Source organism: Sarcophilus harrisii, chromosome 3 (genome assembly GCF_902635505.1).
Source record: "Sarcophilus harrisii chromosome 3, mSarHar1.11, whole genome shotgun sequence".
Classification (NCBI taxonomy): domain Eukaryota; kingdom Metazoa; phylum Chordata; class Mammalia; order Dasyuromorphia; family Dasyuridae; genus Sarcophilus; species Sarcophilus harrisii.
In genome coordinates this window covers 51,470,254-51,487,319 of record NC_045428.1, presented here as the reverse complement: position 1 = coordinate 51,487,319, position 17,066 = coordinate 51,470,254, and the positions used below count along the sequence as shown (strand labels likewise).

The 17,066-nt window shown below is 37.6% G+C and overlaps 2 protein-coding genes across 2 annotated transcripts in view; one reads left to right on the top strand and one right to left on the bottom strand.

The window, feature by feature from the left end:
- FBXO36 (F-box protein 36) overlaps window positions 1-3,638 on the top strand; it is a 94,498-nt gene extending 90,860 nt beyond the window's left edge. The window contains exon 4 of the mRNA XM_031957885.1: window positions 2,298-3,638. Coding sequence (XP_031813745.1) covers window positions 2,298-2,498 — 201 coding nt within the window. The 3' untranslated portion in view covers window positions 2,499-3,638. The remainder of the gene's footprint in view (window positions 1-2,297) is intronic.
- Window positions 3,639-9,732: 6,094 nt separating this feature from the next.
- SLC16A14 (solute carrier family 16 member 14) overlaps window positions 9,733-17,066 on the bottom strand; it is a 46,378-nt gene continuing 39,044 nt past the window's right edge. Inside the window, exon 5 of the mRNA XM_003766111.4 lies at window positions 9,733-10,166. Within this exon, the coding sequence (XP_003766159.1) occupies window positions 10,015-10,166 (152 nt within the window). The 3' untranslated portion in view covers window positions 9,733-10,014. The remainder of the gene's footprint in view (window positions 10,167-17,066) is intronic.

Sequence of the window (17,066 nt, the reverse complement as noted above, 5' to 3'; positions counted from 1 at the left end):
CAGAGCTGGGAAGTGGTTCAAACATTTTGGATGCCACTTTGGGAATAGGCAAGAAACTGACCTTCGCTGTCCACACCCTACTGCAATCCACTTCTGGGGATGTGTCCCTAATAAGCCAAAAACAGAAACAAAGACAAAATGTGGAGGAAGACGTGTGTGTGTGTGTGTGTGTGTGTGTGTAGTGATAATGGCAGGAGGAAGAGGAGGAGGAGGAGCAGGAGTAATAGTACTAGTGGTAGTAGCAGTAATAGGAGTGGGACTAGTAGTAATAGTAGAAATAGGAGCAGTAGGAGGAGTAGCAGTAATAATAGGAGTAATAATATTAATAGGAGAAGTAATAGTTGTAGCAGTAGTAGGAGTAGGAGTAGAAATAGTTGTAGGAGCAGTAGTAGTAGTAATAGTAGAAATAGGAGCAGTAGTAGAAGTAGTAGTAATAGTAATAGGAGCAGTAATAGTTGTAGCAGTAATAGTAGTAGGAGCAGAAATAGTAGCAGTAGTAGTAGAAGTAGGAGCAGTAGTAGGAGTAGTAGTAATAGTAATAGGAGCAGTAATAGTTGTAGCAGTAATAGTAGTAGGAGCAGAAATAGTAGCAGTAGTAGTAGAAGTAGGAGCAGTAGTAGGAGTAGTAGTAATAATAGTAGTAGGAGTAGTAATAGTAATAAGAGCAGTAATAGTTGTAAGAGTAATAGTAGTAGGAGTAGAAATAGTAGTAGGAACAGTTGTAGTAGTAATAGTAAAAATAGGAGCAGTAGTAGAAGTAGTAGTAATAGTAATAGGAGCAGTAATAGTTGTAGCAGTAATAGTAGTAGGAGCAGAAATAGTAGCAGTAATAGTAGAAGTAGGAGCAGTAGTAGGAGTAGGAGTAATAATAGTAGTAGGAGTAGTAATAGTAATAGGAGCAGTAATAGTTGTAGCAGTAATAATAGTAGGAGCAATAGTAGGGGTAATAGTAGAAATAGGAGCAGTAGTAGGAGTAGTAATAGTAATAGGTGCAATAGTAGTACTGATAGTAGTAGTACTAATAGGAATGGTAGCAACAGTAATAGTACCAGGAGCTGTAATAGTAATAGCAACAGCAGAAAAGAACTGATTAAAAAATTCAGTTTCTATTGATTGGGGAATGAAAGTAAAAAAATTACAACTACCGATACAACGAAGTTTTATGCTGCTTCTAAGAAGCAGGGGATTTGTGAGAACTGTATTGGGGTTAGATAAGCAGAAGCAGGAGAATAATGCATATAATGATTACAAGGTAAATGAAAAGATCTCTAAAAGAAAACTGAACTCTGGGTAATTTAAAAACCAGTGAAGGTCCCAGAAAACAGATAATGAAACTGAGCACTTTACCAGGCTGATAAGCCTTTTGTGTGTAGTCCATCTGACCTTTACAACAACTCCTTGAAGAGCAGTGCTTAACAGATGAGGAAAATAAGCTTCTGAACCCTGATGTGAGTGAGTTGTCTGTGATCCTACAGCTACTAAGGGGCAAAAGCAGGATTTGAATCCAGGTCTCTCAGCTCCCCTCCTTCAGATTCAGCCCTTCTTCTTCATGTTACATTGCTCATCAGATAGAGACTTTAAAATAAATTTAATAATCTCGAGTGTTTTGTTCCTTTCCCGGTGAGATGTTTTTGAAAAGTTATTTACCAGCTGGCCAGTCAGAAAGCATTTATTAAGCACTTACTATATACCAAGTACTGTGTTGAGTGTTGAGGATACAAAGAAAGGTAAAAGTCTATGATCTTAAAGTTCCCCTTTGAGGGGGAGTCAACATGCAAACAATTCTGTATAAACCAGTTGTAGCCAAGATAAATAAGAAGATAAAGAGTAGAGGAAAGCATTGAACATTTTACTTTACTGCATACAGCTATGCTGTGTTTTTGCAACCTGCCCCATGGATGCCAGTAGAAGGGTGGAATGATTGACAGCAGAAGAAGACTTGTTGGCAGTATTGGTGACCTCTGAGCCCTGATGACCTTTTTATTGTCCCTATTTATCAGGCCCCCAATTTGCAGTTATTCCTCCTTTCTGGTTTCCTAATCTATAAAATGGGATTAAGTGGTTCTCAACTCTTCAAGTGATACATAAATATCAGCACTGGTTTCCGCTGGGGGTCCTGCATTACGTCCTGCATTAATTCCCCCTTGCCCATGGATGACATTGATTCACTCCTTCGATTATTCTGCATTTAGTCAGTAGGCTTAAGGGATGGGAGCCAGGGCCAAGGATGGAGAGCAGGACGAGGACCTATGTGTCGGGCTAGAATATAATCCCTTCTCTCCGTTTCCCACCAATAGCTCTGCACCTCTGACAAGCTGTGGGAGCAGATTGTGGCCTTGACATGCGACACGGTCACCCAGGACATGAAGTCCCTGGCCAAAGACATCGGCTGGAGGCAGCTGTACTTTACCAACAAGCTCCAGCTTCAGCGGCAGATCCGAAAGAGGCGGCAAAAACATGATGGTGATGACAAACAGGAAATGGCAGTAGAGATCTAGGCCCCTCCACTCCTCCCCCGACCTTCCCACTGACAGAAGTCTCAGTTTGACTGGGGGTTTCATCATCGTTTCATTTTTTGGGACATTCTTGATTTGAGAACACCACGCTAGAATTTCTTACTCCTTTACTGATCAGAGAAATTATTAAGAAGATATTGAGTTTACAAACAGAAACCAAATCAAAATCCATTAGGTGTTACCCAGAAATATCAGAACTCAGTCAGACTGTGGAATCATGACCCTTAATTACACAGTAAACCATCAGCCATCCTCATCCCTTTTTCAGCTCATGGCTTAAAGTCCCTGAGATGAATCTTTCCCTTAACAAAACGTGGTTCTAGTAAGCATAAGTGGGTGATTCCTAGGATGAGCCTTTTAAAAATAATTCATAAGATGACTTTTGGTAGCATGAGAAGGGACATTGGCCATTCTGAATTTTTTTTCTTGCTCTAATGTTGTCAAACAGAATACTGAAAATGGAAGCTAAAATAAACATTGTGGGGCCTCTGCTTTCCTCCCTCCCCTGCTCCATTCCCAACCCCAGTGCTGCTTCTGTACATCTGTATTCAGCATGCTGATAGCTCCACACGTGGGACTCTGAGCTGTTATGTCCATGCACGAGAAGTACGAGTTATGTTCTTGTGCCATTTTGGATGGTGTAAGGTCACCCTGATGGTCACCTTGACTGAAAATGAGTATGTAAGGGAAGGAGAGAGGAGCAATCCTTCAAAATAATTATACACCAGTTTTGAGGAGGAGACAGGAGAAAGGGTGACCTGCCTTTAGACCAAAAAATAACATAAATGTACTGTGTAATCATTTAAATGATTCAAAATATCACCATGGAACTGTAGATACGGACTGAATCAACTGTCCATCTGAAATGTTAACAGCAGACGGTTTCATTTGTAATATTTACTCTTTAAAACATCAATATGAGGCATTCTCATGCTTAATAATGATGCACTATGAAAACATAGAAAATGTGAAAGCATGTAAAATCACTCTGAAAACACAAAATGAAGAAATCTGGTTTTTAAATACATTTCAATTTTCTTCCTTATTAATGATTTGTGGTGCTTTATTTTAAAAATAATAAACTTTCTTTACAGAAAGTACATTTGAAGACATCATGCTTCCAGTGATTTGCAATCCCTTCTTTTATTTACACTTATTGGCGTAAAACTAAGCCTTAAAATTATATAGATATGTGTGTGTGATTCTCTCTGAGAAATCCTACAGCTGCTGCCTTCAGGAATTATTATAATACAGGGCTGAAAGGGGAAAAGGTGGCAATAGCCTAGGAAAGTCTGGAGTTTTTGTCACTCTGCTTTGTATTCTTAATAATTTTTTTTTCTTTTATGCCCAAGTATAAACAGGGTCATGAAATCTGAAGCTCTTGTCAGGTACCTGCTTGGCAACATTTCCAACTTTATCTTTAAAGGATGAAGTATGGTTGGAGAGCAGCCTACAGCAGCAATGCTGCTGAAACTATCACAGTTTTAATATTGGAAAATCAGTGTTCTTAAAAAAAAAAAACAACTTATATTCTTATTTTTCAGTTCGATAGACTTGCTTTCAAACAATATTTATTAGTCAGATCCCCACTTAGATATCCCATAAGTATCTAAGACAATAAAACATTATTTTCCAGTGATGTGTATGGATCTATATGCAGTAGTGCAAGAGCAATTTTTAATCTCATGTAAATTTTAATTCCCCTCTTCATAAACCCCTCATACACTGAAGAATAAATATCCTTTTACTTACTGTGGTTATTGATCTATACCTTTATTTTTCCTGAATAAAATCCCATTTAGGAATTAAATTTAGGACTATAGGATTGAAATGGACTCATTTCAGGCATAGAGGCCCTTGTTAATTTTCCTTCTTTTTAAGGGAAAGAAATTGGAGAAGGTCTGATGTCACTCTGTACAGTTAGGGGATTTTTGTCATTTTTGACAAGTTGCCTGTGCCTAGAAACAATCATTTTTGACAGTGACTGTCCTTAAATGTAAGTATTTGTCAGTTCAATATACCTTTCTCATTGGCCCAAAATACTTATTATTAGGGCCAAATATTCCCTTCTTACATGCCATTAGGATGTTTTCATTTATGACTGAGAATAGACTCACATAAGAATGCAGAATTGTAGAAATGACCTTGTAAAACATGTAACTCTTGGTAAATGAATCCTATTTTGACCTTTTGTCTCCAAAGTCTCATGTCACAGGATTCATTTCAAAACTCAGTTGCCATTAGAGTTTAAAGTGAGATAGTGAGTTATATTATGCTAGCATTTCCAACTCCAAACAATGGAGTTCAATTCCAAAAATAGACTATCTTTGAACTACAGCCATCCCAATCCAAGTATTTGTAACTCTACATGAATATAATGTGCCAGGTACCATCCTAGGGGTTGTAGATACAAAGAAACTTGCCCCTAATATTCTTCAGCTTTTATTTTTATTTTTAACTAATTTTCTTCTTTGCTTTTGCTTTTTTTTCTTTCACCTTGGCTGTTAACTCTGTGGGAGTTAACGTTGGGAACATCACTAACCCCCCTGGGCTACCATGTCCTTCTCACTAAAGTGACAGAGCTGGAAGGGTTCATCTGCAAGGGCCTTTATTATTAGAGCATTCCATAAGTCCATTTGTCCATTTTCTTCTGGGGACAGCAGGGAGTCCCACTCAGTCCCACTGGACTTTTCAGTTCCAGGAGCTTCAGGAACAATCTATTACCCTCCCATTATCCGAATTAAGCTACTTGACGTTTAAGCCTTGTGAGGCAAGCCATAATGACAAATTCTGATCCTTAGGACAAATCCTGTTATTTTTCTGTCATCTTTATGGGTCACTGAGACACAAGACCTCTTGGATGGGAGATGGAGAGGGAGGTCTTGGAACACTGAGTCCCATAGATACCTGGAGGCCTAGAAAACTCCCAGGGAAGAGAGCTGGGATAGGCTAGGTGGGAGGCGCATGGGTGCAGCAGCTAAAGGAAATAGCTTCCTAGTCTTGCTAACTAGGCGTCAAATTAGTTGTTCCTAAGTGGTACCAATGCCCTGATCTAATTATGGTTCAACTTTTAAGATACATTCACGGTTGTCAAACAACAATTACCTCTCACATTCTGGCCCCATTTTTCACATGTTTCTGTCTTGTCTCTCCAAGTACAAATAAATTATAACTTCATGACAGCAGGAACCATATTATACCACTTTTAAAAATCCCTCACCACTTGTAAAATAATAAAAATAAATATTTGCTGATTGAGGACCTAATACAATATAGCTATGGGCATTCTTCCAGTTCTACATATTGACTGACAAAACACAGTTATTATGAATCAAGAAATGCTACAACTATGCAAAGACACAGCAGATGAGAGAATGGGGATTGGAGGCTGCAGTCTACTGGGACTGCAATCCGGTCAATTTTCTATTTAACAAGTAAACTAGTAAAAATGATTGCATTTAAAATAAAATTAAGGCTGAGAATTCACTGGCACAGGGCAGCAGTTCTCAAACTTTTGGGGTCTCAATATCTCTTTCCACTCTTATAAATTATGGGGGACTCCCCAAAGTGTTTATGTGGATTAAGGCAATACTAGGTGCACAGTGGATAGAATGCCAGGCACGAAGTCTCTCACTTCCTAAATTAAAATCGGCCTCAGGTACTCGCTGTGTCCTCCATGGCAAGTTTGACTCAGTTTCCTCATTTGTGAAATGAACTGGAGAAGAAAATGGCAGAAGAAAATGACAAAAGACTTCAGTATCTTTGCCAAAAGAACCCCAAATGAAGTCATGAGGGGTTGGATGTGACTGAAACAACTGAACAAAATTTAACAATATTTACCCTATTGGAAATTTAAAGTCTTAATACTATCATGAAAATTGTTCATTTGCTTTCATGGATCTTGAAAAGATCTCGAGCAACCCCCAAGGGCACACACTTTTGAGAAGGTCTGGTACAGGGAACTACAGCAAGGCAGTTTCCTCCCAGGAACTTAAAGCTTTACACAGCTACCTAGAAGATTGAAAGTTAAATGGCTGGTCTACTTAGTATATGTCAGTTGAATCTAGGTCCTCTTGGATATCTATTTACTCTGCTGTGCTTCCTCTTTAACATTCAATTTAAAAAGGTGTACCTTTTTTTTTTTTTTATAAAGATAAATTAGTGACATTTGTGCTGTCCAGAATATAGTCCTTCAAAAAAGTGATTTTTGTTACTGGAAATATTTGCACAAGAAAGGTAGGATTATTGAATTGAGTCAGAGGACAATGGTCTTTTAATCTTGTCCTTGGATTTATTTGCATGTCAATTAAGGAGCATCATGCAAGTTGAAAGAAGGCTCCATCCAAAAAATTCTGTGAAACTTTGTTGGATAGAATCCATAGTGGTTTGGGGTTATACAGGCTGATTAAAAAGAATTTTCTAACCCTAAAACAGATAACTGGCTTGGGCTAAGAACTTCAAGTTGGCACTTTGGAGAACAGACATGGAATGTTTGCCCGGGATATGCTATTTGGCTAGGTGTAGTGACTTATGACTCAACTTCCTACAATTATACAAAGCCACAATGAATTCTTAAAAAGAAAAATTTTATTTCATAGTCATAGCTAAAAAAAAAAAATCATTTGCATCTGTAGAGACAAATTATAAAACAAATGATATAAATATACAGCGAGCCCCATACCCCCAATAATATTCTTCTGAGCATTTGAAATCATAGAATGTATTCAGCAGGAAGCATCACACATGGGTGTTCTATTTAATTTTATGGCATTCTCATTAAATCATACATAACACATATGAATATATTAAAAACAAATTTCACTTTTTTATAAAACAAAAAAATTCTAACAATTTGATAGAAATGATTATTCCCATCCAGATGTTTACTCAACGAACAACTATAACATATATGGACCTGAACAACATGACCTTCAAAGTAGCTGAAGCACAGGCAATTAGGGAAAAAAAATCTGTATCTTTATACTTCTTCTGGGTGATACAGAGCCAATGATATATGCATCAGAATGCATTAGCTGTAGCACCAGTGATACAGTTGGCAATATCATCTCTTGTTTATTTGGTTTCATCGAAAAATTTAAGTAATGACCGAAAACGATTAAGTAGTTTTTTTCCATGCTATTGGTTATATTCCTAACTATATTAACTACACTGAAGAGGATCTAATACTTAAGTCACTTTGCTTTTAACAGTGACAAAACTAGTAACTCTAACAAGCATTGAATTAAATAGAGCATGACATGCAATCTATTTTCTATAGATTGGGCAGCTTTTTGATTAAAAGCAGGTGAAATGCCTTTGTTTCCCCTTTTCATCAACTGTCTTTCTCTTTCTTGTTCATTTCACTGTTCAACCTTTTCTATCAGAGAGTGGGGCAAGAAAAAATGGAAATGAGAGAAAAAGTCCATGTTATTATCTGCCAATAGTTCTAGTGAAAGGTTTGGAAGAAGAGAAAATTGATACTATTGGCTAAAATGAGATTTGGTTATTTAAATATATATATGTATATACGTACCATATATACACATTTAAGCATATTTAGATATGCAATACATATATATGTCTAAATACTTGTATGTATGTGTATATATACACATGTGTATATAGATTCTCAGAGCTATTTCTGTCTTATATAATCATGAACAAGCACAATTTAAGTACCTTAGACACATTTTGCTCTGTGTTCTCATGCCCCGAGAAACTGAAATAGCTTTGTAATGGGAAAAATTTTTAGTAGAAATATCGTACAGTTCTAAGTTATGCATAAACAATTAAGGCAGTCAGAAATTTCCAAAAGGTTTTTTGGAACACTCTGCAATCCAACAAAGATCTGACTTAGAGAAATGGAATATTGATAGCTGTGTGGTGCATAGGACAGCAAGCACTGGAGCAGGAGTTAGGAAATCTCACATCTAGTCCCAATTTTGCACTTAATTAGATATGTGTGGCTTTGATTAAGCTACCTATTCTCCCTGGGTCTCAGTTTCATCACTTATCAAATGAGAGGCTTGGACTAGATGGGCGTTTTCCAAACTACTTTGATCATGGAATACTTGCCTTGAAATGTATTGATAGAATCTATAAACACCATCCAAAAACAGGAGATTAAACTGCCTTTCCCAAACATGTAACTAAAACCCACTTATTATAATTTGGATTTTTTTTTTCACTTTAATGTTTTGGACTTCATCTTAAAACTCAGTTGCCATTTAAGATTATCTCTAGGGCAAAGGGGGCTTAGTGAAATTTCAACACAAAACAAAAAAAGGAAAATCCAATTTTCATACTCTTTCATACCCCAAATGGCAAACATAGTATTTTGGACACATGCTATTGAGTAAATTTTAAAAAGAAAAATATCACTAAAATTCAAGTTGTCTCATGGAACTTCTATTTCTATTGTGTGCAAACAATACCAGGGATTCACATAAGACAATTTAAAGCTTCTGGGCTGGATGGCTGGCAAGGCATCTTGTAGTTTTTAAGTTTGACGACTCAGGGAGAGCCTAAACTCTGGGACTCTCCCAAAACTGTTGGGAATACAGGTAAATGGATTATCGGCTTGATAATGGGAATCACTAGAATGAAGATCTAGCTAGTTTTAAAGATCATTGACTTGCCGGGGCACACATGTATAAACATCACTTTGCATGTCATTGTTTTTGCCATGTTGTGTTGGTAAGGAGTTTTTAACAGTTTATTGTCCTTTGGAGATGGTCATAAGGGATTCTACATTTTAAATATAAGGAAAGCATGACACTGGCTGCCTCACCCCCACTCCCCCCACCCTCCATGACTCCCCTCCCTCCCAGTTTTTATTTACCTTAAATTTTGCCCTTAAATCTGAAATAGGCATTATCAGAATCAAAGTGCCTAAAATGTAATAGCCCTTGGTTCACTAGTTGCCTATGATTAATTTCCCCCACTGAAAATGTATTATCAAGATCATTTTTTTTGTGAGTGATATTATAATCTTCAGAATTTATTGAGAAAAATATAAATTGCTTATATTTCTTTATTGTAGAAATATTTTTAAAGTGTATAAAACTACTTGAATCTTGAGCATATGCCAGTTTTATTTTATATTGATATACTAGAAATTCTCTACAGACAAGAGTTGGTTCAGAAATCTAGTCAGTCTTGTGCTTACAAACCAATTTATCAGCCGGCTTATGATAAGTAATCTGATAAATTTTTCTTTTTTTTCTCAGCTCAAAAGGAAGTGATTGTAAAGATTTTGTTTGTTTGTTTTTGTTATTTTGGAAATGAATTCTCTCTCTCTCTCTCTCTCATTCTCTGGTCATATTGCAGCTAAGTATTGATTTTTATGAAGATGTTTCTGGAAATTCTTGTATAGCCCAGCTTTGATATATCATGTCATCTGTATAAACTCAGCTGGCATTCAGAACAGCGCTTACTAGAGTGCCCCAAATGGGATAACCAGCAACAGGGTACTGAGAGCTTTTGTTTCCATTTCAAATTAAACATGCGTGCCTTCTATGTATTTTTTTCTTGGTTGTTCCTTTAGTCGGATACAAGGTTGGATGAGTAAAAACAGCATCCCCACCATGTAAAGCAAGCCGCATATGTAGAAGGAAAAATCATATTTTTGGGTGATGTCATAGATCCAACCTGCAAGAATAAGAAAATGGGGAGAGAATCAGTATATAGCCCATATCAAAAACCATTCCAAGAAGTCTTTTTCATGATCTTCTGCCAATCCTCTTTATGTATTTATTTCATTTAATGCAAAAACTACTCGGTAAGCATTGGAAGGAGCTGGCAAAAGCATTTTACTTGGTAATTTTCCAAAAAGGACTGTATAAATGTTTCCTTCATTTGTCATTCTTTCATTTCTGTTTTTAATTCTAAGAGTTGATCCTGGGCTTTTGTCCTTAGATCATAGAACTTCATAGATTTTAATTAGAACTACAGGACTGAGTTGTATCCAAGTTATTTCTTTTATGAAAAGAATTTGACCAAATTAATGTTGAACATTAAGTTCTTTCATTTCAATGAGTGCTTTAATAATAATGAACATTTATAGAGTATTTTAAAAGGCTTGCAAAACACAGTAAATATATCATTTGATGCTCAGAACCACCCTCTGTTTTGGTGTTATAATTAAATGTAATTTCCTATTCCAATTTCAAAAGATGAAAATGCATAAAAATGAAGACAGAAGGCATAAAATAAAGATTAAATGCATAAAAACTGGTTCTAAAACTTAAGTCATAGTTAAATAGATCTAATCAATTAACTTTGATTTCTTGGGAAATCTCTTTTGTTGCCTGTGGAAAGTTTGCCTCCAGAGATTGCCTCCCACCCGGTTCTTATCAGAAGTTCAGAACAACTTGAAAATAAACACACCCCAAACCCCCAGCCCGACCCCATCATGTTATTTTGTTTTTCTCTTTTTGTGTGAAAACATCATAAAAAGGAAAGAGAGCCATTTTCCTGGTGAACAAAATAACTCTTGGGACAAAAAATACCATCATAACAAATACAATATAACAAAAACAGCAATTCACATTTCTATAGCATGTACTTTATAATAACTCATCATTATCCCTATTTTATGAATGAGGAGTATAAAGCTTTGAAAGATTTCAGGTAACTTCCCCAGCATCACACAGATGGCAATGATCTAAAATAGGATTCAAACTTGGGTCTCAGCTATCTGACACTAATTCCACTGCCTCACAGAGTCCAAATATCACTCATCTGAAGGGGAGACCTAAATTCAAGCAAAGAATAATCCTACTAGTCTATTCCCAGAACACTTAGGACCGGACTTCTGCTTTCAGACCCAGCCTTTATAGAACATTTGGGTAATGCAGGGCAGGAGGGACAATATTTCAGGGGCATTTTTTGACCTTGTGTCCATAATGAAATGACTCATTTCCACAAGCAAAGCTTCTAAAAACCAACGGACAAAACAAATCTTTCCAGCACTGCTCTTCCAAGATATGATCTCAACACTTTAACTTCTTATCCTGGGCCCAGATTCACCTCCCAAATGGCTCATATCAGAGTTCAGAACATTTTCAAAATTAACAGCCCTCCTCCCCTATCCCATTATGTTAATTGTATTCTCTTTTCATGAGAACCCACCATGAAAAAGAGGGGAACTTGTTTTCCTGGTGACCAAAATAATTAGGAAATTGTCTTCTTGAAAAATAGCATAAGAGTTGAAAAAAACAAAAACAAAACTATTTGGTATTTAGTTTTTTTATGTGTAGTCTCTTGTCCAGTTTAATCTGACTTCTAAGTTTTGTATTATTTCACACATTATTGAAAGAAATGAACCGAGTGTGTTTTGTTGGACTGGCTACATGAGAATGCCTGGAAATGTAGATGAAACTAGTGGCCACAGGTTGTTTTTTGGTTTGGGTGTTCAATTTTTTTTTTTTTTTTGGAATTAGATATGTATGGTTTTGTTTTCAGTGGGGCTGTGTGAATTTTCCCAAGTCTCCTGAATCTCACTGTTAGTGAGCACTTGTTACCAATCTAAATCTTTTAGTGGAAGGAAAAGAAATTAATTCACTTTACTGGGTTCATTTTTCCTTCCAGTTCTTTTGTGGCAGTTATTCTCTCTAGCAAGTCGAGGTGAGAAGCGGCTCCTGAGCCAGTGGTGATTTTTAATTGGCATGTGGTGCAGTTTTGTGTCCCCTCCTGTCTCATCTCTTCCCCTTCCTGGGCAGTGCTCCAGGAGCACTGTGATCATCATGCTTTACATTTCTTCCCTGCTTTTTATGGAATATCTTTAATTAAGATCCCAAGGATCATGACCCTGTCCAACCCTCAGAGGACAAGAGCTGAAAGGAGGAATCTTTTTCAGAGAATCCTTGAGATATTTATGCTGGTCCACCATTTTTTTTTCTTGATATGGTCCCTAGAAGTGGATAGACACACTAGGCCTAAAATCAAGAAGACTCTTCTTCCCGAGTTCAAATCTCACCTTAATTATTTTCTAATTGTGTGACCCTGGGCAAATCACTTAATTCTGTTTGACTTGGTTTCTTCATGTGTAAAATGAGCTGGAGAAGGAAATGGCAAACACTCCAGTATCTTTGCCAAGAAAACCCCAAATGGGGTCATGAAGAAGCAGACAGGACTGAACAACAACAACTGTTCTTTTTTGGAGACTGACCACAAAGAAAACTTTTTTTTTAAAGGGATTTTTGAGTTTTTCTAATCCAGAGGGGTTAAGTAGGGCTGGTGGAGCCGAGCATCTAGAATGAAGGTGCTCTAATTAAGAAGGCAGCCAATGCCTGGTGAAATCACCTTGGAGCATCTACTGCCAGAAGCCTCTCCTAGGACATCACCCCGAGTCCTAGACCCAGCCCTTCCACCAAAGGCCGTGTCTCCTTGTCCATCACTTCAGCATTGCTCTAGTTGTGCATTTCCTAAGGGGTAAGATGATTTGGGTGATCTCCAAGTGGCCTGGCTTCCAGTCCTGGCGTTCTGTGATTTAGGGACCTTCGGATCTATCCCTGAGGTTTCCAGGATGCTACTTCAGACTTTAGAGCGTAAAACACTTGCCCTGCTACCTGGCTTCCAGGGGGAAGCCTCTGCTTACACGCTCACTGGCTTCCTGATCACTGTTTAAACTGTCTTGGCCAATAAAGTTCTCGAGCTTCGGAGCACTGGGCTATGCCGATATGGTATCTGCACTAAGTTCAGCATCAATACGATGAGTCCCCGGGAGTGGGGGCTATCAGATTGCCTCAGAAGCAGCGAATCAGCTGGGGTTGGAGATAGAACAGATCCAATCTCCTGTCACCAACAGGAGAGGGACCAAACCCATGAATAGTTCCTGAACTTCCAGTCTCAAAAAAAAAAAATTAAAATTTTATTTAAAAAAAATCTATCATAATACAGAATATTCACAAGGAGATTATGTGAAATCCCAAATTGTTACTTCTGACCATCTGGTCAAGTTACATAAAAGATGTAACAATGAAGGTCCTTGTATCTTATCTATACTACAACAATAAGTAGTGGAGAAAACTCCCTGCAATGAATGGAGAAGACCTGTGCACTATAACAGTAAGTCCAGTGATTATAGTTAAGTCAATGCTGAGCTCCTGATCCAACGAACTAGATGGTGCCAAGGAAATGCACCCATCATTGAGGTTTACTAAGCTCTTACTATTTGACAGGCAGGATCATAGATTCTTAAGAGTTAGAAAATATCTCAGTCCAACCTATCTATACCTGAACTAGCATCTCTTCTACAGCATATCCTATAAAATAAGAACAGTTAATGATAGTAATACCCATACCACTTCTTGGGTAGCTTATACCATTTTTGGATTAGGTGGTGCAGCCCTGAGGTCAGGAGGACCTGCATTCAAATCTGGCCTCAGACACTTAACACTTCCTAGCTGTGTGACCCTGGGCAAGTCACTTAGCCCCAGTTGCCTCAGCAAAAAAAGAAAAAAATGGATTGTCTAATTATTAGGATTAATTGGATAGACTAGTTTTTAGGATTACTTGTATAATCTAATTATTAGGATTATTTGGATAGTCTATTACATCAAGCTTAAATTTTTCACATCCATTATATGGATAGTCTCATTATTACATTATGCTTAAATTTGACTTATGTTTCCCCATAGTTCTTAGCTCTATCCCCTGAAGCCAAAAAGAATTATTTTTGAGTTTTATGACAATCCTTGAAATACTTGAGGATAATATGTCTTCCTAAATCTTGTCTTCTATCAATACAGTGTCTTCAACAGAGCCTCATTTGTCAGGGTATCAAAACTCTTCACCATGTTGGTTGTCTTCCTTATCCAGTATCAGTGTCCTTCCTAAAATGTACCCTCTGGAACTGGATATAACACTCCAGATGTGGGCCGACTAGGACAGAGGGAAGTGGAACTCTCACTTTCCTAGTTAAGGACACTATGTCTCTCTTAAAGCAATTCCATTAGCTAAAAGTCTGCCATGTCATAATGCTGACTTAAATTTAGTTTTTAGTCTGCTAAATACCCAGTTCTTCATTAGGTGAACTGTAGCTCAGACATATAGGATCATAAATTTAGAGCTGGGAGGGCCATTGGAGTTTGTCACCTTGAACTTAAGGTGTTTTCATGACTATTAAATATCTAGAGCCTGCCAGTATCTTTTAGGATCCCGACTGTCATTCATTGTAGAAGCTAAACCTCCCAGTTTCATGCCTCCTGAAAATTTAAAAAGCATAAAAAAAAAATCAATGCAACTGGAATCAGAAGAAAAGATACAGATTGGGAGGAGGATTCTTTGCAATGAATGTCTCTGATAAAAGTCTAAATATCTAAATGATATCTAAAACTTATAGGGAATTGATGTAAATGAAGAGGCAGTAGTGTCTGCACTAAGTTTTACATCAATATGGTGAGCCTTCGGGAGTGGAGAGTCAGTAGACAAGTGGCCAAATTAGACAAATAGTTTTCAAAAGAAGAAACACAAATTATTGGCCACTTAAAAATGATGTTCAAAATCACAATTAAGAGGGAAATGTAAGGGAAAGAATACTGCATGTGAAGTCAGACTAACAAAATTCAAATCCCATGATCTTTGATTTACTACTTATGTGACCTTAGACAAATTAAACTCTCCCAACCTCAGTTTCTTCATCTATAAGAAATGAACTAGAGGTCCCTTATAGTTCTAAGTTTATGATTCTATGAACATACAAATTCATATCCACCAAGACAGCCAAGATATCAAAAGATAGAAAAACTGGAGGAACTTGTGGAAAGACAAGGATCTTAATCCACTATAGATGAAATGGTACATTGTCCAAAGAAAAATATTAAATTGTTTATGCCTTTTGATACAAAGAGCCCACAGCTAGAAGTATACCCTCAGGGAATTTATTTACAGAAAGGAAAAACCCATAAAAATGTTCATAGCAGCATTATTTGTTATAAGAAAAATATGGAAAACAAATATATGCCCAATGATTAGGGAATGGTTGAACAAACTATGGTTTGTGATTGTTAGGGAATATGGCACTGAAGGAATAAGTAGTATGAAGAATTCAGAGAGAGAGAGATTAAAAATTATGGGGATTTCTAGTAACACTGATGCTTTCAAGATAAAGACATTGGGAATCCCATCCCCATTTTCCCAGGTAATCTTAAGATGTTAAAAGCTAGAAGGCAATTTGAAGAACATTTATGTCTTATAGATGAGGTCACCTAGGTCCAGAGATCAAGGGATTTAGCTAGCATCCCTCAGCAATTTAGTGATGGAGTTGGAACTAAAACTTGGGCTCTTTGCCCTTTGTGCAGTACCTGACACATAATAGGTACTTAATATTTACTCTCTTCCCTTATTTCTACCATACCAGGCTCTTTCTACCTTTCTATCCCAATTTGGTGATGAAGTTCCTGAGGGCCGATTAATCATCCTGAGGCCCAGTGACCCATGAAACCAGGATGGGGGCTCCTGGAAAATGTTACCCTTTGACTTAATCCATTCCTCTCTTTTCTGTTTCAACAACTAACATACATGATCTAGTTATTTGTAGGACTCCAAGGTTGTCCCTTCAGCTCTAGACTGGGCTGATGTCATTGGTGGGGATTATGAGAGGAAGTGGTCAGCCCCATCATAGAGAAGGAAACCAGATTGTCCTTGCAGGAAGGCGACCATGGTCCCCACATCCTCTCTCTACTTGTCTGAAGCAGACACCTTGTCTCTGCATGGTAGTATGATTACACCATTACACAAGTCTCTCAGGAACTGAGACCCCAAGACGCTGTGAGCATTCACTCACCCAGCCCAAGGCTCTTGAGGACTATCTTGAATGACAACAAAAGTGGTTATCAGACCATCACCAAACTAGACCTGTGAGAGACCTGGCATCTTGAACCACAAGGTGTTAACCAAACTTAGAGAAGCCTTGAGTAGACGCTTTGAAAAAGATAAGCTGTCTTCCAGAGAATCCAGGTTTGAAAGCTGGAAGGGATTTCAGGGGCCATCTTGTCCACCCTTCAAAGGAGGTTAAGCTAGTTCTGTTTGTTCAGAGGGTAGAAGGAAAAAAAAAAGACAAACTGATGCTTGATATCAGGAAAAACTTCCCAAAAGTTAGGGCTATTTATGAGTGATTCAGGTTGCTCTAGAGGTAATGGGCTCCCCATTACTGGAGGTATTAAAACGGAGATTTAATGGTTACATTAGGGCTATGTTATAGCTGGGATTGTCTTCCAGGAATGGGTCCTGCTAAGGTTCCTTCCATCTTTAAACTTTTATGCTTCCAGTCATTTCAGCCATTCTTTGTCACCTCATTTGAGGTTTTCTTGGCAAAGATACTGGAACAGTTTTCCATTTTCTTCTCCTTATATTACAGATGAGGAAACTGAGGCAAATAGGGTGAAATGACTTGCCCCGGATGACACCGTAAGTGTTTGAGGCTGGATTTGAACTCAGGTAGTAGGATCTTCTGGACTAGAGGCACAATACTCCATCCACTGCATTGCCTCGTGGTCCCTAGTGATTAGCTCTTTAACCTGGTCTGGTTGGTGAATACTCTCTGAT